Consider the following 24,624-nt stretch of genomic DNA (forward strand, 5'->3'; position numbering starts at 1 on the left):
ATAAATATATTTTTTATTACATTTTAAACCGTATAAACATATTTTTTTCGTTTAAAAACCACATTTTTATTTAAATACAATGTGTTTTTTTTCTTACATTCAAAGCATTAGTTATATCATGAGAATCAAACTAACCATAAGCTTCTAATAAGATGTAAAAATTTGATGGGTTGCAAACTTGATATCTGAGTTTTGATCGACTACATGCTTCCAAACCTCCAAATACATTTTAAGGTTGCATATTTAATATAAAATACAATTTTTATATAATATAAAGATATGGTTTGAGTGTAAAAAAATGTATTTATACAAAACTATGGTTTTTAAATGAAAAAAAAAAAACATATTTATACGGTTTAAATATATTAAAAAAATATTTATACGGTTTCAAATAGAAAATTATCAACATTGAACAAAATTAAAAAAAATGATGTTCGATTTGGAACAAAAAAACATAATGTCAAAGTTGAAAGAAAAAATTAAACTTAGTGTCAAAATCGAAAAAAAAAAATGAAAACTTAGTGTTTTTTGTGAGAAAAAAAATTCAATTTTGATACGTTAGCATATAATGTCAGCATGCCACGTCATTAAAACTGACACGTAATAATGCCACGTCAGCATATAACCTGGTTAACCGGTCAAGTGGTCAGAATTGTAACAAATTGAAAAACACAATGTCAAAATTGACACAAAAAATAACACGGTATCAAAATCGAATTTCTTTGTAAAAGAGTGTTTTTTGTGCCATTTACCCTATATTTATCTATTATCTCGCATTGAATAAGATATATTCTTTTCAATTTTGTATTTTTTTTCCTAAATTTAAATTCATAAAGAAAAATCTAAATTTTTTTCCTAAATTTTTTTCACAACATTTGTAAAGCCATTTTTTTAGTTTAATTATATATTTATTTTTCTATAATGTTTTTAACACCATTGCTTTTAAACAAATCTATTTTGAAATTTTCAAAGAAATACAACTTTTTTATATGTTTTAGGGATAATGACTTAGGAGGGTAATTAGGTTTTCAATTTGTCTGTATTAGGTCACTAAGGTTTTTTTTGTGCGTATTAGACAAATATGGTTGTTATTACCGTTTAGAAATAGTCATTTTACCGGTTTTAACGGGTAAAAAGGACTATTTGTAAACGGTAATAACAACCATATTGGTCTAATACGCACAAAAAAAACCTTAGTGACCTAATACGGACAAACTGGAAACCTTATTACCCTCCTAAGTCGATAACCCTAATTTTAAAGACATTGAGAATATATGACCATCAACAGTAAACTACTTCGTTTAGAACTCGCGTCGTCCCATATAACCTGCTACTCCTTTATATGGAGAAGCTCTTCATCTATAGTCGTCCCTTTGGGGACGTCCGATAAAATTGGAACGATACAGAGAAGATTAGCATGGCCCGTGCGCAAGGATGATACACACAAATCGAGAAATGGTCCAAATTTTTTTTAACCCTTCGTCATCTTCTTTGGAACCCTAATTCCCTTTTCAAATGCTAATAGAGTTCAATTGCAATTCTTACGTTTCAGTAGTTCATCTACTGAAGTCATGATCAAACAACATGTGGATTCTATGGTCAGGTTGATCTTCTTGTTGATGTCTTTAACCATTTGTGGCAAGTAAGGGTGATCTTTCTTTCTATAAAGTCTCCTTTAAGTTTTTTACTTTTCCTGTCATTAAGTTTCATGCTTTATAAACTTCCGTTTATGTGTTGTATATAGTATGTATGTATTTGTTTATGTGCTGATTTTTTTATTCATTTTGCAACTTCAGTTTCCTAGTTCATGTTGTGGTTTTGCTTTTTATAAAATAATTGATAATAGACATCATCTACAAGTCCCTATTGGTTTTACATTTCCATTCGTTATCAAATGTAGACATTGATGGGAGGTATCAAAGTGAGATTTTGCTTTTGTACATACGGATGTGTTCGTGTAAACATTTAAATGACAAAAAAGAAGTTATTGATAAAATGTTGCATATTTATGTAATGAAGATCATCAATATATAAGTTTCTGGAAGGGTTGTGAGATAAGTTTAAATGGAAGCAACTATTTCCAGTCACATTGATTAGTAAGCATGTTTTCTAAATAATTATGGTTAATGACTTAGGAGGGTAATAAGGTTTTCAGTTTGTCCGTATTAGGCCACTAATGTTTTTTTGTGTGCTTATTTGACCAATATGGTTGTTATTACCGTTCAGAAATAGTCCTTTTTACCCGTTAAAACCGGTAAAAGGACTATTTCTAAATAATAATAACAACCATATTGGTCTAATACTCACAAAAAAACCTTAGTAACCTAATACGGATAAGCTGGAAACCTTATTACCCTCCTAAGTCCCATACGTTTTAACTAAAAGTTTATAAAAGATGTACAATTTTGTTAGTATAATGTTTTAAACTTATTTTACATGTTTACATCTTACTTTAATGAAAGTATTTTTAAATGTTATAAAAAATATAAAAATTTGTGTGTTTTCCATTCTAAAAAACATGTAAAAAGTTATAAAAAAAATCTATGAACCATTTTAAAAATTTTATAAAACGAGTTTAGAAAGGATTGTATGAAAGTAATAAAAAAGTTGTATGAAAAATGTAAGAAAGAAGTATATTAAAAAGTTGTAAAAAAAAAGTTTAAAACATTTATAAATACTTTGTCTAAAAACAGTTGTATGAAAACTGTATAAAATTATATGAAAAAAGTTCAAAAAATCAAAACCCAAGTTTAAAAATTTGTGTTAAAAAAAACTATAAAAAACTAAGAAAATAATAACAACTAGGGTTTGGACCCTCTGTGCGATACTGCGAAAATCCCGTATGTTGAAACACATGACGCAAAAAGGATAAGATTTCTTAGTAGAAATTTTATCAATATAGTTTAAACCTTCAAACTGATGGGTTATGAGCACTACATCATTCCTATGGAGTACATGCAACCCCTAAAGCTTTGGATCTAGTTTATCTAATGAACATGCAATAATCATCCAAAGCCATAAACCCTAGATCTAGCATATAATAATCAATATTATCATAATATAGGGTTTAGTTCTTACCTTTGATTGTTATGTAGCAATAACAATCTATTCCTTCTTGTAATTGGCTTCTGAAAGCTTAGTGTCACAAGTATCACACCTCTAATAGCTCACAAACACCAAGAGCAAGAAGATGACTTAGGAGAGGAGAAAGAGGCACCAAAAACGTCCAAGAAACTCCAAGGAATGCTTAGCCGTGTTTTTGGGTGCCCTAGGGGTCTTTATATAGTGAGGCTATTAGGGTTTTGAACTAGGAAACCCAAATCTGGCTGCTTAGGCCCTAAGCAGCCCATGGACTCCCTCCTTAGAGGCCTTGGACGAATTCTCATGGGTTTCCTCATAGATTTCATCCACTCCAACCTCTATGGAGTCCATTAGCCCAATATCCAATTATCACACAATTGACAGTTCTAGCCCCCTTTATTTAATTAATGTCTTTTAGCCACAAAATTAATTCTTATTAATTCTTGACTAATATTAATTAAACAATATTTTTTCTCTTTTTATATTATTCATATAATATATTAATAAATCATAATTAATCTCTTCTCCACAAATCATCCTATCAAGTTACTTTGGGTGAAGGCAACCCAAAAGAACCATGCTCATAATCGGGTCAAGTACATACCAAAATAGTTATGGACTTGGACACTAATCCAACAAAAACGTGTTTAGATTGTAACTTTTTATATAATATTTCGAACCAAACAATTATGTATGGAGGAAGCACACAAAAATACAGGAAAACTATAACGTGACAGTGACATATGTGGTATGGACTCTGATTACCTATGTGCTTTGACTCGTTTTCGCAATACTATTCTAGGATTCGACTGTAGCGGTTTCACTAATAAGGACACCCCCCAAAAAAACCCAGAAAGCATTGGCGTGTGTCATTTTTAGCAAAATCGTTAAAGATATGGAAGTCAACTTCGACATGACTGTTAGATAAAAAGTAGTTTTTGATTGTCTTCGAGCACCTCATGCTCAAGATTTTTTGCTAACTATCCCTATTGACGGCCTCGGCCAGCATATGTCTCCTGTGGAGTACCGAACTATCCTTCGTTACCGCCTAATGATTTCTCTATTCCCAATTGACGAGATATGTCTAGTTTGTCGCAAGGCATGCTTGGACACTTTTGGGGAACATGCGGTTCGTTGTAGAGAAATCTCTGGTTTGAAGTACTGACATGATGTCGTTAGGGATGTCCTCTTTGATGTTTGTCGGCGTGCTGGTATTTCTGTAAAGAAAGAAGCACCAGTGAACTTTTTGACAGACCCGCAGAATGGAAGATCCACACTCAGGCCAACTGACATTTTTGTTCTTTGGATAGATAGGAGGGAAGCACGCTTGTGTGGATCTTACTGGGGCCTCTCCTCTCGTCGGTATGAGGAGCAGGGGTTTCATAGCCTGACATACCGCTTTGAAAGCCGCTGTGTGCAAAGTGGCAAAAGCGCGAGAATGCATGTATAGAAAATCAACATATGTTTATACCTTTTGCATTTGATACTTTTGGATTTCTTGCGCCAAAGGCGGTAGAGCTCCTCAACATAGTCCAACGGGTCATGCATTCTAATGTTATATCTCCCAGCTCCACAAATGTTTTGTTCATAAAACACCGTGCATACTTTCTCCCAAAAACAACAGAATATTTGACTATCGCCTTCGATCGGGTCTTGAGAAGCCGAAATCTATTCCCCGACTAGCTTTTATTCTTCGTCTTTTGTCCATGGGACATTTTCTTGGGTAGTGTTGGGTCGAACCGTTTTTTAATTTTTTTTTTCTTTTTAGGTTGAGGTGGTGGTGAAGGTTGAGTTTCCGAAACAAAATCTGGCGAATGAGGGGGTTGTGATGGTTGTGGTTGGAATTGTTGTTGTTGGAGTTGTTGGAATTGTTGGAAAGCTTGGTATTGTTGAAGTTGTTGATGTTGGAAGGCCGGAAAAGCTTGATATTGTTGTTGAAAAAGTGTTGTTTGTTGGATAAGGGAACCGGTTTGGGGCAAATTGGCAAAGCCACCTTTAGGTGATTCCATGGTCGGAAATTGGCGAGGGGTTGTATCTAACGCAAAAATGTTATCGGGTTTGTGATTTCTAAATTTTGGGGGGAGAGGGGGGGGGGGGGTGTTTTGGTTGGGATCAATTTTTGATTGATATGAAATTGTTGTGTGTGTATTGTGTATAGAGAAAGAAAAGAATGGTGTAAAAATGTGGTATTTATAGATGAAAGTAGAAGTTAGATTTTTTTTTAAAAAATGTTTAAAAAATGTAGCCGTTCAACGATTCTTTTCCTCTTCTCCCATTCTCCGTTCTCATCGTCCTCCCGAGCATGAGGCACAATGAACACGACTAACCACGAGAACCTGGGGTGGTGTGGACGGACCACTATCATGACCACGTAGACCGCGAACCGGCTCGTCGCCGGTATATCGGAAGGTCTAAGAGAAGAAAAACAACGACGCCAAATCAGAAGGTAGATTCAGAATGTTTGAATTTTGCTTTTGTTTCTTCATCGATCATTCCAGCGATAGAGTAATGCTCGCCGAACCGAGCAATTCAATGCCGAATTAACGTTCCAAACTTGTAGAAGCATCCCCAGTCCCCTTTGTTTTAGGTTTGATATATATATATATATATATATATATATATATATATATATATATATATATATATATATATATATATATATATATATATATATATATATAGGGAAAGGTTATTTGGAAAACAAAAAAACACTAAAAATCATAAAAATACATAAAAAAATACCTAGAGATCACAAAACTTTTTTTTTGACATTTTTTAAGAAAAAATCGCAGCTTTTTAAAGAAAATCGTTGAAAAAAAATTTGAAAAAAAAAACTTTTTTTATAAAAAAAAATATATATTTTTTTTCAGCGAATTTTTATTAAAAGCTGCGATTTTTTATAAAAAAAATCTTGTGATCTCTAAGTATTTTTTTATGCATTTTTATGATTTTTAGGGTTTTTTGTTTTCCATAGAACCTAAACCTATATATATATATATATATATATATATATATATATATATATATATATATATATATATATATATATATATATATATATATATATATATATATATATATATATATATATATATATATATCATTCCTATATATAAAAGCCCAATTTTTCTACAGCCGCTAAAATCAAATTTACAGGTTCTCTTTTTCGCCACGTAATCTACCTCCTAAACCACACCATGAGTATTAAAGTCAGATTCAAAATAACGTTTGTACGCTTCATGTAAAACGACACCATGAACATCAAAGTCGTTTCAAAATAGTCATGTGTCAGCTTCATGTAATTTCTAATTTTCTTTTCCTTTTGGATAGTCACACATGTTGGGAGATGTTGCTTCGAAACGTTTTCCTCAGTAAACATGGGTGATTTTCATGTAATCGGTGATTTTCAGCAAACACGGGTGATTGTCCATGTACTCTCCGACGGTTTGCATGTCAGACCGTCTGAAACCAAATCGAGCTATTCTAACCCCACAAACGACGCAACTTACCATTACGTCGATCCAATCCCATTATTGTCGTTTCTCCTTCAACGCCTCATCTTGTATATAAACCATTTTCTCTTCTACAATATTTATACGTTTCCAAATACGCCCACTTCACTCAACGTTTCAATAAGGACACCCATAAATTGGATACACACACCTGCTGGGAGGCGCCCTGGTTTTGCAGGTATGTAATTTTCGATTCAAATTTTGCTATACTTGCTTCCGATGTTCAACAAAAACTGCAAATGTTTCCCTACTTCGAGAAATTTAATCGATTTTCAGATTAGGTCTTCCTTTTGCAATTCGACATACGTTCAATTCTGCATCTTTTCAGTGACGTGGAAGACGTTTCCTCAAATATCTGGAAATCGGAATCAAATAAGAACGGCTGACTTTTCTTTCTTCTTCTACAGGTATATTATCACAGGAACCCTAATTTGCTTTTAAGTTCAATTAGTTGTTAGAATTAATCTAATCGATGGATTTCTTTACCCTTCCGTCTTTTTTTAAACAACTTTATGCCCAAAATATACCTCTCATTCTTCTATACGCACAATCAACATCATCTCCATCGTTCTCTAGCTTATCATGTATGTTTCTAACTATTTCGTTGTATTTTCACTGTGTATTTATTCTCAATGTTAATGGGGTTTGAGGATCAATCAATTTGGGAGTTAGGTTTCGGATTTAATTCAAATGTTATATCTTATGATATGCTTCCTGATGAATGTTCGTGACTTCATTCTGTTTTTCTCTTTTAATGTGCTCATATGGTCCAAATCTTTCTTTATTCTTGGTTTTGAAGATTAATCGATTGTGGAATTATGTTTCAGATTGTAGCCAAAAGTTCTTTCTTGGTTTTGAAGATTAATCGATTGGCTTTGGTTTTTTCTGTTTATTCTTTGTTTTTGCTTTAATCCGGTCTATAATTCTTTCTCTGGTTTTCGGATTTTGAAAAGATTATTTGACTTCAATGTCACTCTTAGTTTCTGGATTTATGGCTAAATTTCATATATTTTATGTTTATTTTAGTTTTTGACATTATGTCTGTTTCCAGGCTTCCAATTTAAAACCAATATGAATATGGTTTCAAGTTTTTTTTTTCTGCGTGTGTATAGGTTTCAGTTTAATTGTTGTTTTTTGTTTTCTATTTTTAGAACGATAAAATATTTCAAGGGGTGGTGGTTCTAATTTCAAGATCACGTAACATAGTTTTGAACAACTTCAATTATTTTGTGATTTGATGTGGATTATTAATGATTTGTTCTTGTGAAATCTTAGGAAGAGTGGAGGAATAAGATTAAGAGATGTTGACAAAAAGTTACTAAATCGAAAGGAAAATAGTAGAACCAGAATAAACCAACTGAAAAGATTAACTTAAAGAAAATCTAAATGTTTGGGGTTTGGGAAAGCAAAACTGACAGTCGATAGTCCGCACATCAAGACCAACAAAAAAATGAAATACAAATTCACAACTATCAAATTTGAATAACAATTCTAAACTATTATTATATTTGATATTATATTGATCAATTCCGCATGATGTTATGTTTATGTAATTAACTCCAAAAATGACATGTTATTACATTTTAATATATATATATATATATATATATATATATATATATATATATATATATATATATATATATATATATATATATATATAATTAGCCCCAAAAATATTGAGTTCAGTGCAGCTGTTCACTTTGTCTCTCCTTCCCCACTCCCATGCATCTCTTATATAATAACCATTTCATTAAAACTGATGATAGTTTACATTTCTAATTTCAATAAACCAAAACTAATGATCGCTTTTTAGAGTTGATAATACTAAATGTCAAAAATTTGATCATGTATATTCCGATATATTAATTTCCGATTTTTATCTAATCTATGTTTTTTAGTACGGCTTGTTGGTGTAGTCTAATGGTTTTTCAACGATACTCTAAACACTACACATGGGTCGTGCTTAGCACGAGCCTCAAACTTTCTAGTATATATATATAAACTTGTAAGAGGTTTTACCTTTTTGTGGTTGTTAGGTGTAGAGTAACTACCTACGTAATTTGATGGTATGATCTATCTTTCTCCCTCTTTGTTTAAGTACATCTAGTAAACATTATATATGCCAAATACAACTTTTTTTTGGAACTTTTGAGATTTTATTTGAAAAAAAAAGTACAACCGGCGGGGAGGTGGCAATTAAAACTAGAAAGCGTAATTTAGCAACATTATGAACTAAATCATCAAATTAGAATTTTTTTGGCTGATATAGGCTATAGCAACATACTTTTCCATCTATTTCCTTTTTATAAAAAAACATAGTAGATTAGTAGCCTTAATAATTCACCCAAAACCATCGGCACCTAATATTGCAGCATTGGGAGAACTTTATACCATGCTAACTCACTGATTTACCACTTAGTGATTAGTGATTGATTTGAAATATAGCCTTAATCGATATACACCCCGTAACAGCAGAGTTACATCACTGTTGAATTTGATTCCAAATATTTTTCGTGTTAGAAATAGATGTTTTGATTCCATGTTAGAATTTTTGCATAATGGAGAAAACTTAGATGATACCCCAGCACTTCTACTTGCGGATGTTTGATAATTTTACTTACAAACACCTAAAAAAAATTGCTGGCTTTGGCCCTCTCGCATAGAGGGTACATATAGTCTGTCATGAATCTTTAAAGGAAATAAATAACTTCATGGTCTATGCTTATGCCTTTCTATTGAATTTTGTCATCCAAAAAGAATTTTTTTTTTTTTTTTTACGAGGAGCGGTCTTTTTTCGCGGACTTGGTCGTTTTCTTTGCTTTGGAAGAAAAAGTGGTTAGGTCAAAATTATATATATATATATATATATATATATATATATATATATATATATATATATATATATATATATATATATATAATCGTTTTCCCTTTTAAGTTTTAACCCCAAAACCCAGATACATTGTCTCCTCGATTGATTCCTGCCATGATACAACATTCTAAATTTCTAATACGCCATTTTGACCCTTCTAAAGAGCATTTCCCTTCGACAGAGCCCTAACCTGCGACTGCTACAACATTTAGGTAAGTGGTTGTACTGTTAAAAAAAATGGTATAATTTCTAAGTTTGGCTTTTAATATGAACACTTCTGATTGAGGCATGATGTCTCAGTTCTTGATCCCATACATGCATCATATCCCAATTTTCGTGTTCTTTATATGCCTACACAGGCACACTGTTCGAATTTCGATCATTGGTTTAATTGCTTAATCTGGGCATGTTTTTATTCAATTTAATTGCTACTGACTATACTGATTTATGACGAATATGTTCTTTTTGGGTTTTGATGCTCCAAATTGGTGTGCTTTGTGTTCATAAGGCTTTAACTTTCATTCTTAATAATCCTAGTGGACACCACACCATGTGTTTGTGTATATGCCTGACAGAGCTATGAACCCCTCATTCTTCCAGATGTTCATACCGGTTATCATGAAGATACTTGGGGTTTAGATTATGACATGTTTACCAAAATTTTGAGGTTAACAACACATTAAACTGTAAACCCAAAATAAATAGGTAAACTTTTAACATGAGTATCAACAGACACTAATCGTGTGTATCTTTCTGGAATATAGGCAAGAATTTGTGTTTTAGATTTGGTTAACAATGGAGGCAACAGTGAAAAAGTTTCAGCAGAAATTTAAGAGGGTGAAAGATGACATGGATAAATGGGACGACCTCCATGCTCGATTAGTGTCACAGTTCAGAAATGCTTCTTCCATCATTGGAAGGTTACAGGTCCTTCACATTTCACATACATATATTCATACATAGATTCAATCTCTTGATTAATTCTTATCGATTTTATTCCCTTTTTTACCCTCTTATCAGTTGCTCGAAAATCCCAAAAACTATGGTTCCCTAAAAAACCTTGATAACATTAAAAATACCATCTTCACAAAGCAGATGGAATCCCTTCAGAAGATCTTGCTTTCAATGACTAAAACTCTGTAAGTCTATAATAATCCATAATCCTAGTTAATTTATATTTAGCTTAATAATTTTGATATCTTGATGTTTTCAGGGTGGAATTAAATGGTGTTGTTATGTCTCTTGCAAAAACTGTTCGTGATGCTAAACAGCAAGTGAAAGGTGGTTCTGTTCAGCTTTCAATGAAACAATTACATCAAAGAATTGGTGTAAAACCAAGTATTGCAGATTGCTTAGAAGGGCTTCGGATTCTACATGAGATGTATCAATCAGAGTATGAATCTATACATAAATAAATTTAATATTATCAAATAGTATTTTTAAGCCTACCATATTACTTTATAATTGGAAATAATATAAAGAGGTAGTTTTTTGATTCAAATGGTGTAGGTATGTGCTTAAATCATCCGTGACATCAGCGCTTGCTAGCCTTGCCTTGAAACCAAGGTATGCTTTTGTTACGTAAAACTGGACAAGGGCATTTATGTCTTTTGCACAAAAGGTCCCTATCCCACCTTTTTGGATGGGACAGAATAAAAACGATTCTCCCACACTACCATTGACATATGTCATATTTTTAGTTCAATGTATGCCAGATGCAGTACAAGACCATTATGTTATGAAAAAATTATTTGTAGTACTTGAAGAAAATTTAATATTTATAATTTTTTTTAATGTTCATTGTAGTGTTGGTGATTTACAAAGTCTCGAGCGACTTTTGGTAGATCAACCGAATATCCCGAAAGAAGAAGGTAAAAAATAAAGTTTTTGAATTTTGAAAGAATGATTGTTTGTTATTTTACTCTTTTATCTTTTGTTTTTGAAGTGCATGTTTATCAATTTTTGTGAAGTTGGTATTTAGTTTGATTGGTGTTTTTGTGCAGTGCAATCCATATATGACGTCGTATTTGCTGAAGAAATTTGTTGATGTGGGAGAATGTGAAATTAAGGGTTTAGGTGTAGCCGTATAGGACATCAAATCTTCTTTGTTTTATTTTAGTTAAAATGTTAGGGTTTATAAAAAATTTACAACTATTTTTACTGAACAATTCTACACAAATAAATTTTATAACTTTCAACGATCGATTGATTTTGACAAAAATGTTGATATTACATCCACAAGGCGCAAGTGAGTCATCTACATATGTTTATATTTTATTTAATCTTAGTTTTAAGCTTACAATTACTTGAATATTCAAATAATTAATATTCATATTTTGTTTAAAAAGAACTTATATTATTATTGAACATATACTTTTTAAGAAAATATCAAACTCCAATATCAACAAATTCATTATAGTTTCATCGGCAACATGGAATGATCGGTTGACTACCATCGGCTCTTGTTGTCTCTTTGTCAAAACCATGTGAATATAATCTAAATATTTTCCCCAAATGTAAGATGATCTTTAGTAAATGTTAAAGAATTCAGTAGAGTAAAACTTAATGAAATGATTAAACTAAAACAAAATTAGGAAATCTCCATTTTAGTCCTATTATTTTGCCCGCGTTTACGAAAAGGTCTTGAACTATTTGAAATAATGGGTTTCTACACCAAGAGGCATGAGAGTTATCATGTATATATAATAACTAAAGATACATATAAGTCCCTCAAGTATACAACAATAAAGAAAAGCTCTATACAGATATAAAACTAGTCTAATATCCCCCCTCAAGCGAGAGGAGGTGGACCAAGACGAAGCATGCGACGGAACTGCTCAAACTGTGGTCGGGGTAGACTCTTAGTGAAGATATGAGCAACTTGAAGCTTGGTAGGAACAAACATAGTGACCAATTTTCCTGAAGCGACGAGCTCACGAACAAAATGATAGTCAAGATCAATATGCTTAGCACGCTTATGAGCCACTGGATTCTGGGTAAGAAATAACGCACTTTGATTGTCATAGAGAAGCGTGGGGCGATCGGTGGGTAAGGCATGCAGCTCCTACAACAGATGAGTGATCCAGATGATCTCAGCAGCCGTATTAGCCATGGCTCGATATTCAGATTCACAGCTGGAGCGAGAGATAGTAGGCTACTTCTTCGCACTCCAGGACACAAGATTACCCCCCAGGAATATCGAGTATCCATAGGTGGAGCGGCGATTCTCAAGGCAACGAGCCCAGTCGGCATCAGAGTAGCCAACAAGCTTAATAGTCGGAGGCTGTGAGAAAGTGAGACCAAACGAGAGGGTTCCCTTGACATAGCGAATCAGTCGTTTAACAGCTTGAAAATGAGCAATCGTTGGGGCGGCAAGAAATTGGCTAACTTGATTAACAGCATAAGAAATATCGGGTCTCGTAATCGTCAAATACTGAAGAGCACCAACCAAGGACCGATAATGAGTCGGATCCTCATAAAAAGGGCCACCACTAACAAGGGAGGCGTTGGTAGCAAGAGGAGTAGGCATAGGCTTGGCATTGAGAAGACCGGTGCGTGTGACGATGTCGTGAGCATACTTAGCTTGGCTGAGAAACAAGCCTGTGGGATGATGAGTGGCCTCAAGCCCAAGAAAATAGTTCAAACGCCCAAGATCCTTAATGCGAAACTCGGCGTGTAGTCGAGATATGAAAGATGACACAACAACATCATCCGAGCCAGTAACAATCAAATCATCAACATACACTAACAGATACATGATACACGAGTCCCGATGAAACACAAAAAGAGAGGGATCCACACGACTGCAGGAAAAACCATGTTGCACTAAAAACGAGCTGAGGCGATGAAACCACGCACGCGGAGCCTGCTTAAGACCATAGATAGCTTTATTGAGCTTGCAAACATAATCAGGATGACGAGCATCCGCAAAGCCTGGAGGTTCATAAAGATAGTGTCACCCATATGGCCGTGCAAAAAAGCATTATTGACATCAAGTTGACGCAAATTCCATCCGTTAATAGTCGCAAGAGTGAGAACAATACGAACGGTAGCGGCCTTGACAACGGGACTAAAGGTGTGAGAATAATCAAGTCCCGACACTTGACTGGACCCTTGAGCGACGATATGAGCCTTGTGATGCTCTACAGTCCCATCAGCCCAATATTTAGTGCGAAACAATCACCTGCAACCCACAATATTAGTCTAGGGAGGCCGTGGAACAAGAGTCCATGTCTGATTATGATGAAGAGTCGCCATCTCGGAACACATTGCGTCACACCATTTAGGATCACGCAATGCAGTGGTATGAGACGAGGGAACGTCAGCAAAAAAAACCTGCGAAAACAAACCATGAGAGGTTAAATGTGCCAAATCAGTACGGTAGCGTAGCTTAAGAATCCCGGCTTTGGCACGCGTGGTCATCGAGTGAGAAGGCGAGGGAGGACGAGGGACCGAAGGTGAAGTAGGCCCGGAACCAGACAACGAGCCAGACTCGGAGACGGTTTCAGTAGCAGAATCAATGGTTGGTTCGGAGTTAGACCCGAAAGGTTACTCGAGTTCGGGACCCGGGGAAGCACAAGAAGGGGACTCATATGCAGGAGATGCAACTGAGGGAGCTAGAGAATCGGGCTCCGTACACACAGTGCAAGGAGCAGGGGTGGCGGGTCCTGATGGAGCACATGGAGAAGCCGAGGCTGCATCATCGGGGACGGGATCGGTGGGGAGCTGATCACCAAGGAATGTATGTAAGGGTAAAGACCCAATAGGAGCATTTGTGTTGGTGGCACGAAACGGGAAGCACTCTTCATCAAACCGGGCATGGCGGGTAACAAAAACCCGTGTTGAAACCGGATCGAGACACAAGTAGCCTTTATATTGAGCGTGATACCCCACAAAAACAAAAGGGATGCTCCGCAGAGAAAGTTTATGATCCGCATAGTCACGCAGATACGGATACACGCGACACCCAAAAATGCGAAAATTCTCATAAGATGGAACCCGTCCGAACAAGACCTCAAATGGAGATTTCATGGACAACACCTTTGTGGGGAGACAATTAATAACATGCACGGTGGAGCTAAAAGCATGAGCCCAATAAGAAACCAGAATGTGAGCATGAAACATCATGGCGAGTCCCATCTCCACAATGTGACGATGTTTGCGTTCAACCCGCCCATTTTGTTGGGGGTATATGGGCATGAGATGCGGTGAAATATACCATGTTTATGCAATAACGCCTTTAATTTGTTATTTAGAAATTCTGTACCCTCATCACTTTGAAAATTTTTAATTTTGGTAGAGAATTGAGTCTCTACGAAGGCGATTAATAACTCGAAAATGCTAAAAAAATCTGATTTAGACTTGAGCGGGTAAAGCCATGTAAAGCGAGAGAAATTGTCCATAAAGGTGACATAATATCGGTATGAAGCAACTGAATCAATCAGGGAAGGACCCCAAAGATCACAATGGATCAAATCTAAAACATGGGCGGCTCGTTGGTCATTATTGTCAAAAGGAAATCGATGAGACTTAGCAAGTTGGCAAGGAGAACAAGTAACTGGTTTTGGTAAAATAGAAGAAACAAACACATGACCAAGTTTATTTAATATAGAAATAACATCAAAAGACACATGCCCTAAACGGGAGTGCCATAATTCAAAAGATGCCTTGGGTCGCTTCTTAGCATAAAACGCACAAGCCACCGACTTATTTGGTAGAACATAAAGCCCCCGATCACAGGTTCCTTGAGCCAAAATTTGTTTCGTTGCCCGATCCTGAATGTAAAACAAAGATTCGTAGAAAATCACATCCACGTTATTATCGTATGTTAACTTGCTAATAGATAATAAATTTTTAGTAAGACGGGGAACCACCAAAACATCCCACAACTGAATATCATTGGGAAGAGAGGGAGTCCCAATAGTAGCAATGGGAAGAGTATTACCATTACCGAAGTAAACCGAGCCATCACCAACAAAAGGTTCGGGTTTAGCAACCGAGCCCGAAGAAGAAACCATGTGGTCTGAGGCACCAGAATCAACATACCAATCCGGGCCGAATGGGGTCACATGACAATTTGCAAGGAAAGCTTTTGCTAAATCAGCTTCACTAGGGGCAGACCGAGAGGCAAAGGTCGGAAGTTGTGGACAAGCATTAGCAAAATGACCATTTTGTCGGCATAGTTGACAGTGGGGTGACCGCCAGCCACGACCACGACCATCGCGAGGACCACCACGACCACCGGAGCCACCACCACGACCCCAACCAGCAGAGGCAGCGGCAACAGCCCCAATGGGCTCTGATTCAGCAGAGAAAGCGACAGCAGGTGTGGAGTTGGCGTGGAGGGATTTCATGAAAAGCTCATGACTTTTGGCTTGAGCAAGGAGGTCGTGAAAATTTGGAGAGAGACGAGAGGTCCTAATCCCAATGGAGAAAGCTTCAAAATCACTGCCAAGACCACAAAGGAACCAATGATTTTTATCGGATCCGGTAACAGCTTGGCCGATAGCTGCCAATTGATCACAAATCACCTTAAATTTCCGTCCATATTCGGAGACAATAGAGGTTCCTTTAGAGAGAAGCCGTAGTTGATCACGAAGATTTTTTACACGTTCCTTTAGGGTTGGATATTATTTGACAATCCATGTGATTCTATCTGTGTATAACGTGCATGCATAGGACAGCCTGTTGTGGTTAATTAAGTTATGGTTTGATGGGGATTGAGAAATCTTAGAATAGGATTTGAGCTATGTTGTATTCTGTGGGTCATATTATTATTTGGGGCGAATTAGAGGTGTCAGGTAGAACCTTGAGGAAGGTACAGGTAAGGTGTGGAAGGTGTTTGGTTTTGTGTACTATAAAACTCCTATGGTGCACATACAACCCTAATCGATTTGGATATAATTTTTTTCTAGTTATACATGCAATAAAATTCCAAAGCAAGAAGCGTACAACTAGCATTCAATTTTGGTACATGAATCATAAAATCAAATTAGAAGCATACCTCTTAATTGTAGCTTGTAGTTTTGGCCTTTCAAGAGCTTAGCACCTCAAGTGTGATGCCTAAAATGGTTCACAAACACCATGAACAAAGGAGGACTTTGAGAGAGATGTTAGACAATCTGAAATCGGTTAGGGTTCTCTTAGAATTCATTAGGGTTGATTTTAGCCTTAGGTAAATACATATATAGTATAGGATTCCAAGAGTCATGGGTAAACCCTAATCCATACACTTAGGTTATGATCCATATCTCATGTGGGCTAACTCTTCATGGATACTTACATAAACTTAGCCCAACATGGATCAATATCCCAAACTATATGTATATATATATATATATATATATATATATATATATATATATATATATATATATATATATATATATCATTGATTTACATAATCAGTCCCCGTTAATTTAATTGGTCTCTTTTGATCACCAAATTAATTCCAAATTAATTCTTGATCAATACTAATTAAATAATATGATTTCATATTAATATATTATACTTGTAGTATATTAATAAATCATAAATAACCTCTTTCTCAAATTTCCATCCTATCAGATTGTTCCGATGAAGGCAACCCAAATGGACCATGCTATTCTCAAGTGAAGTGCATATCAATTTTAGTTATAGGCTAGGCACCTAATCCAACAGTCTCCCAATTGGATAAGCCTAATAACTATTATTGCAAGTATGAATCCAAAATCCCGAGTAGCAATCTTAGCTCTCAAAATCTGTTGTCAAACTCTGACCTAGTCAATGATGCGTCCATTAGATAAGGGATATTATATTCCTCTATTTTAGATATCGTATGAACTGATACATGTATTACAATCATTCTCTCTATTCATGTGTTGTTTCCTAATTTCCGGTTTATGACGACCGACTAATTGAACAAATCAAATCAGTCTAGGCTTGGCCAAGCACTTAGGGTTATCATCACTAAATCATTAAGGGCCCCACATATATTGCTTTTATCCACATTAGGTAAAAAAACGGATAAACTTCGAATCAAATTCTTGCTTGTACTTACTCATCAAATCATATACAACAATATGCTTTATAACACCAAGTTACTGGTGCGTTTACATATGTCAATGTGAAACCGACTTGTAAACTACAACTCACATGTCTTGGTTTCAAGAATATAAGATATTATCATCTCACAATCACTCGTGATAAAAATTCATGAAGTGATTGAGATGAGCGTGGGTTTAATCCAATACTCAAATCATATTACAGGAGTACTCATGAATATTGCAACAAACTTGTGCTGTGTCTAACACTTATACAATCTACTTATGGATTCATGATAGTCTAGCTTCAATACCCACTTCCAAAGTATGACCAACTATGGATGGTTTGAATAATCTTATTATTCGGGAAGTCAAAACATGAAAAGTGAAACACAAGAATAATCTAATCCAATATGGTCTCAAAAGTTTTGAATATAAATAAAACATCTTTTATTTAATCACCATATTGATTACACATTATTCATTGTATAAGGTTTTAATATATCAACTTTACACTTGAATTGAAAGAATAGTTATCCCATGCTCCAAGCATGCATACTATGTTTACCCATGGTCCTTACTTTGTGAAATAGATCAATTGTAAACATTTCCAATGACACTCATTTCACAATTCCAAATCCTTATCGTAAGTATGAGAATACCAAGTCCTTGTCACTTACTGTAATCTGTTAGATTCTAAGCTTATATGTAGTGACCCTTTTGTAATGACTTTGTACACAAGTCACAAAGACTTTGCCAATTACAAAACTTTCCATTGGAAATTGTTACAACACAATTCCATAGATACGAAGTCTCATATTCAAAGCACATTCCTTCGAACATCCTTCTTGCATAAAAGTTTCTAACTTATTCATAGATTCTTGATATCCAACTCCCATTATGGAAACATTTCCATATTTTCCATTTGACTATCCCTTCTTAATAGAATCCTATCTATTCAAAATGATATCAATATGGTCCATTCATTACTATACTTCCAATTGTCCTTAAGTAACTAATCCTCAGCGAACCTCAGATCATCCTTGACAGTTGTTTAATAACTTTAGTCATATGCGGTTCTAGTCATTTTTCCCTCTTAATGCCCTAGGCATTTGGAAAATTAGAACATGAGAATATTATAGCACACGTAGTCGATCCTATATCCAAAGCAAATGGGTCACGATTCATAATGTCTTACATAAAGACCTGATACTTTACCAATCTCTTGCTATAACATTTCCATATATAGAATTTCCTTATGTTGAATCTTTTCAACATAACATTCATATATGTCCTTGACTAAATTTGATTAAAAACACAATCTAAAATTTTAGAATTGAAATGAAGTATAAGTTCCTCTCCCTTAATTATAGAAAAACAACTTTTCAAACCCTGCAACTTTGCGAATTGAAACCTTTGTTTTCTATAATGAACATTGCTAACTTGCAACATTTACCATAATAATTATGCTCCCACTAGCATAATAATTATTATCTTACTAACATAACACTTATGCTCCAACTAGCTTTGACATGTGCCCAGAAATAAGCTGGACTTCTAGAAATCAATACTTATTGACTTTCTTAGCAAAGTTTAGATTTTTTATACAAGACGCTTCGACAAGACTTTATCTAGGCTCCTCAAATTCATACACCTTTCCTTAGATAGCTCACATGTGTGTCTAAACAAGTTTTAGAACTTACAACAATAAGTCTCAAATTTTTAGACCTTTTTCCATTTCTCACAATTCGAACTATGAAGAGGGATGCTGTAATCATAATCGAATTTGACAATGCAAATATCACAATTTCTAACTCTTTAAAATCTACTTAGTGAAAGCGTTTCCTCACAATCATTTTCATGAACCGGAGAGAAACCCTATGACACTAAGATTTTACGATGTATGTGTTCTTATCCATGTGAGTTTTTCATAACCATAATCACAAGACAAGGTTAGTGACAAATCCAAACTCATATGGACTGAACTTATTCAATCTTAATTTCTTACCATTTGGCAGCTCAAGGGCCTACCATGTCTTCAAAGTTGTTAAGCAGCTCACCCTTACTGATTAATGAACTTTCGCTGATCAAGGTGCTTTGCCTTATGCAAACAATTAAGTATTCATAGAACTCACATGCATAGTCAACTTTAACTGGAATGGGCACATAAACAAGAATATGTCAACACTATAGGTCACCAACCTTAAGTCATGTGTTAGTGATTAATAAAAAGTTTATTCTTGATTAGTTCTTGAAGCTTTTCAAGATCCTTAAGACTCCCACTAACCTCGTGATATATAAGTCATTCTTTGTCACGAAACATTATTTGACAAACAAATATTCAAGAGTTAGTGTGGTTTCTTATCAAGACCAACACTTCTGACAATTTGTCTTATTTGATCTTCGTTTTATCCAAAACATCAACTTACCAATTTCAAACGTACAATAGTATAAAACATTTTACTCTACATTTGATAAGTGTTATAAACCTTTCTTAAGATTATGTCACTCAAGTTACAATCTTGGAGTATGAATCTAAGACTTGATTTTGGAATGAAGTATGATTCATCTTCTTGATTTAACCATTTCAACAATTCTCAATTTCTCTTCTTAGACATACAAATGTACTAAGGTTTCCATAGAGGATCAATTGTGACATGGTTCCATAATCAATAGGATTATCATAAAACATGCTACTAAAGTACTCTCTTTTCCATTCAGATTGGAGAAACTTTTATTATTCTGCTTAATTGATTATTCTTATTCGATATGCTATACATTGAAACTTTTCCAATGATTCATAATTATACTTAATCTTGTAAGTATAACCATATTTACTAAAGTTTTAGTAAATCATAACGAATAGTGTTATCGTTCTTTTTGGTGGACCTGACTAGTGCACAACCATATTTACCCGATCCCTTAGTCCTTCACTTGACTCACATATACATGTGAAAAAGGAATTTGTCTTAATTTCCCAAAGATAAAGGTTCTCATACATCACACAATATAGGTTGCATGATTCCATGTTTCTATCTAACTGAAAGTTGGGTGATAAGAATCTTTCCTTATTTGGTAAAATTTGACACTACCACAAACAAAATTTAATGACTAATTTATAAAATTATATAATAAACAAACTAACATGTAAAGTTGTTAGATATTGACATCAATTCTGCATAAAAATAATGACATGTTATTTCCACATGGATGCTATATCATCGTCAAATATGTTTAAATAATCATTAATTAGATAGAAACAAAAAATAAAAAATAAAAGATGTTTTGGATTAGACTATTTGGTTCGGATAATTGAACTTTTAGTTATTCGTTATTCTGATAAAACCGAATTGTCCAATTGGATGTTTTGGATTGAACTATTTGGTTTGGATAATCGAACTTTTGTTTTGATTTGAATCAAAACCGAAAACATATTTTGGATTGGTTGTGGATACGTAGTAAAGAAACGAATAGTTTTAAAAAACCGAATAAAATTTTAATATTTATTAATTAATGTTTTTTATGTTTAATATAAATTTTTATATTTATTATTTGTAAGTTATGTCTTTAATACTATATAGTAACTAATAGAGTTTGGTTGATTTAAACTTGTTTTTTTTAAATCATATAAAGGCAAGGTTCTAAATAACGTAAGGCGTGGCTTGGCGGCAAGGTAAAAGTTAAGCCATGACAAGCTTTGGCGAGCCATGACGTTTTTCAAGGCGTGACTATATTATATACATTAAAAGATATAAATCATATAATTATTGAATTTTATCAAATATATGAAGTTTTTAGAAGTGTTATATTAATATCTAATAGAAAAAAGTTAACAAAAACTCATTTATTTTAGGCCGAACAAAAAAACGAAAGAATAAAAAAACGAAAAAACCCGCGCCTTGAAAAATACTCACGCCATAACGCGATAAGGCGCGCCTTGACACGTTATTTGGGCGTCACGCTTGACAAACCCGTCTTGGACGTTTTCGTAACGGCTACACCACGCCTCGCATCATGGCACACCTTAAGGCACGCCATGGCGCGCTTTTTAGAACCATGTATAAAGGCATAAAGCAACAAAATATCAAATGTAAATATTCTCAACCTTAGATGCATATTCCCAATTTGGCAATTCACATTCTTATCATTTGATGAATTCTAACTTCAGTTTCTTTTTTAAGTCCAAATAGACCATTTGTTGATTTTTTTTTCTGTCGAGGTTTTTATGTCCATATGATGAATTCTATATACCCATTTGGTGTGGAACTATTCGATGATCAGTTTTATGTTCGATTACTTCAACTTTTTATGTCCAAGCTCAAATTGATGTCTTAGTAATTTTTATATATATGTCATATGTGTAGTTATCTTCTAGAAACCATAATTACAAAAACTAATCTAACAAAATTGTAAGTTGGTTAATTCGTATCAGATTTTAATTTAATTTGGACTATTTATATCAACATACTAAAAATCGAAATCAATATGGATTTATTTGATCGGATCAAATCGAACCGATCAATTCAAACGAACATCCCTAGCTTTACCAAGTGGACTAAGACAAAGTTACATAAGTATTAAACATAAACATTATTATATAAAAAGAGCTAGATTGGGGCCCCAAAATTTTACGAGGCCTGGGCCGTCATGCAACTTGCCCTCCTATTGGGTTGCCTGCTATCAACTCATGTCTTATCTAGTCTCGTATTCTCGTAATATGTGTGTTATGTCCAAATCATCAAGTTGGCAAATTGTGTATTGTGGTTCTTGTTGGTCACCATGGATAGTGTTATGGTTCGTTGGTCAACATGGATAGGATTCTAACTCATTGGTTCGGATCATCTACGATGTTGAGATTGCCCACAGATTATTATGATAGAAAGTAAAAACTTATCTTCCTCGATCACGTCTATGATTACATTTAAATCTTTCATGCATATTGCAAACTTGCATAGCTCGGGTCTTTGTAAGATTAGAAACCAACTAAGATTCTACAATTCTTAGGTCAAAAACATCGGTTTAACTTTCATTTTGGTCATCTTATTTCAATTTTCACGATGATTAAAATAAATAACCTTAATTTACGTCATTAATTATAGCAAATATATGATTGTATTTTTATATTTTTTGATTGTTAAAATAACATCAAACATAATGTATAAATAACTATATATTTAAATGAGTTAGCGAATTAATCATATTAGTTCATTTAATTAAATAGGTTAAAATATTTTCCATCTAAGGCATCTCCAATCCACCCCAAACTTAGGGGTGTCGATTTATGACACGACACGACAAAAATACACGAAACGAAACGAAATCGGGACGAAATCAAAATTCGAATTCGTGTTCGTGTCAAGATTAAAAAACACGATGTCATGTCGTGTTGTGTTCGTGTTCATAAATCGATACAAAATTAACACGATTAAGCATATGATTGTCGTATTTTTCGTGTTTGTCGTTTATGACGTGTTATATATCTTTAAGTATGAATGAAATACACTAATAGTTATGTAATATTATATTTGTGGTGTCGTGTCGTGTTGTCGTGTTTTAATTGATTTGTTTTCGTGTTAATAAAAAAAATACGACATCGTGTCGTGTCGTGTTCGTGTCATCCAAAACCTTGTCGTGTCGTGTCAATCAAAAACATGACACGACTGCCCGATTTGACAGCCCTAAACTCAATTTCTTCCCCCGTTATTCTCCAACCTTATCCCATTTTCACCTCCATTTTTAGAGATATAAATAGTATGGGGGAATACTATTCATATCTCCAAAAATGGAGGTGAAGTTTGGTTGCTAATTTTAGTCTCTTTCATTTTTATTCTATACATTTCTAGTTTATTTTATCTACTAATTATAATTTAAATGCAATATTTAATATTTATAATATCATGTTATATACTAATTTATATTAATTAATTATAAATATAGAGTTTAATAAGTAGAGGGGTGTATTTGACAATATATATAAATTATAAAAATGAAATATTCTAGGAATATATACTTTTTGAAGTAAAAAATGGAGTAGAAAATGGAATAGGGTTGGAAATGAACACTATTTACTTCATTTATGGGAGAAAAAATGGAGTTGGGTTGGATTGATCGGTTCATAAAGTGTTCTTACGGTTGAGTTGACAATGTCTTGGATGCTTGAAAACCCCAAATTGGCGTAGTCATGATGTGGAGTGAAGCTGCTCATGGAGTCTGACTGAGAAAGATCAAAGGGTCTCTCTCTCTCTCTCTCTCTCTCTATATATATATATATGCATGACCACCATCTTAGGAAGGTGGAGTGTTGTTTTGATGACATGGCATGCATATGCATTTGACACTTGAACATATATATACTAGATGACATAACCCAATATATTTGAGGTGAGATTGAATTGAATTGATCATTTTTAGTTCATAAGAAGCTAAAGTAATTACATCTAGTTTGACAAGCAAATTACTATTAAAAACATTCGACGACACTTGAAGCATCTGGTACAAGAATTCCACAATAATTAATTAAAAAGACATGCTTCGTAGCATTTCATAGTTGATTACATAAAATATAATTCAAGGGGAACACTCCCACTCACAATGGCTATATATTCATATTATAAACCATATTATTAAATTAGAAATTTAGTTTACCTCTTTAATGGGTTGACTATATTAATACGTTTTAAATATTAAATAAGCAAATTTCTACCTAACCTGTTAATTTGTGTTGATGATTTTAGTGTGAATTAACATGTTATATAGTACTAACATATAAGCTAATTAGCTTATCGTTTGTAATCTATATTATAAGTTTGATGAATGCAGAGTATATGTATAGTATATATAAGATCGAGTTATAAGATAATACAACAGAAATGCAGTGGTCAAGGGGGATGCACCCCCTTGCAGGGTCCTAGCTAACCTAGAAGATTAAACCCTAATTGTCATTTATATATACGACTCTTCCTTTTAACAGTATACAAAATCCTTTTCTCAGCTCTTCTTTTCTAAATGAAACACAAAACTCTCTGCGATTTGGTTTTTTGTTTTTATGCCTAGATACATAAGTGTCATTTTTAATTATCCTAAACTTAGTATCCTATAAACCAGACATAAGATGAGAATATCACCTCGGAAAGTA

At 34.0% G+C, this 24,624-nt stretch overlaps 1 protein-coding gene and 1 non-coding gene across 9 annotated transcripts; both read left to right on the plus strand.

The window, feature by feature from the left end:
* Window positions 1-1,367: 1,367 nt before the first annotated feature.
* On the plus strand, window positions 1,368-1,470 carry LOC145018979 (U6 spliceosomal RNA). The gene has a single exon (XR_013667301.1). It is a non-coding gene; the product is annotated as a U6 spliceosomal RNA (small nuclear RNA).
* Window positions 1,471-6,261: 4,791 nt separating this feature from the next.
* Window positions 6,262-11,669, plus strand: LOC145018637 (uncharacterized protein At5g43822-like). Of its 8 annotated transcripts, none has more exons than XM_078976509.1 (9): window positions 6,320-6,771; window positions 6,875-7,000; window positions 10,069-10,135; window positions 10,233-10,395; window positions 10,489-10,607; window positions 10,682-10,861; window positions 10,978-11,034; window positions 11,275-11,339; window positions 11,472-11,669. In XM_078976509.1, the coding sequence occupies exons 4-9, from the start codon at window positions 10,264-10,266 to the stop codon at window positions 11,513-11,515; spliced, it is 597 nt and encodes a 198-aa protein (XP_078832635.1). In that variant the 5' UTR covers window positions 6,320-6,771; window positions 6,875-7,000; window positions 10,069-10,135; window positions 10,233-10,263; the 3' UTR covers window positions 11,516-11,669. The 8 variants fall into 8 exon arrangements, with proteins under 8 accessions (XP_078832639.1, XP_078832635.1, XP_078832636.1 ...); XM_078976510.1 differs by having other exon boundaries at window positions 6,922-7,000; XM_078976507.1 differs by lacking the exon at window positions 10,069-10,135 and having other exon boundaries at window positions 6,321-6,771; window positions 6,870-7,000.
* Window positions 11,670-24,624: the final 12,955 nt, after the last annotated feature.

This window comes from Lactuca saligna, chromosome 9 (genome assembly GCF_052625555.1).
Source record: "Lactuca saligna cultivar CGN05327 chromosome 9, ASM5262555v1, whole genome shotgun sequence".
NCBI lineage: Eukaryota > Viridiplantae > Streptophyta > Magnoliopsida > Asterales > Asteraceae > Lactuca > Lactuca saligna.

Coding starts and splice junctions, on each gene's coding strand:
- LOC145018637 (XM_078976509.1), top strand. CDS start 10,264: ATGGAGGCAACAGTGAAAAAGTTTCAGCAGAAATTTAAGAGGGTGAAA. Junction 10,396..10,488: donor CCATCATTGGAAGGTTACAG/GTCCTTCACATT, acceptor CCCTCTTATCAG/TTGCTCGAAAATCCCAAAAA. Junction 10,608..10,681: donor CTTTCAATGACTAAAACTCT/GTAAGTCTATAA, acceptor TGATGTTTTCAG/GGTGGAATTAAATGGTGTTG.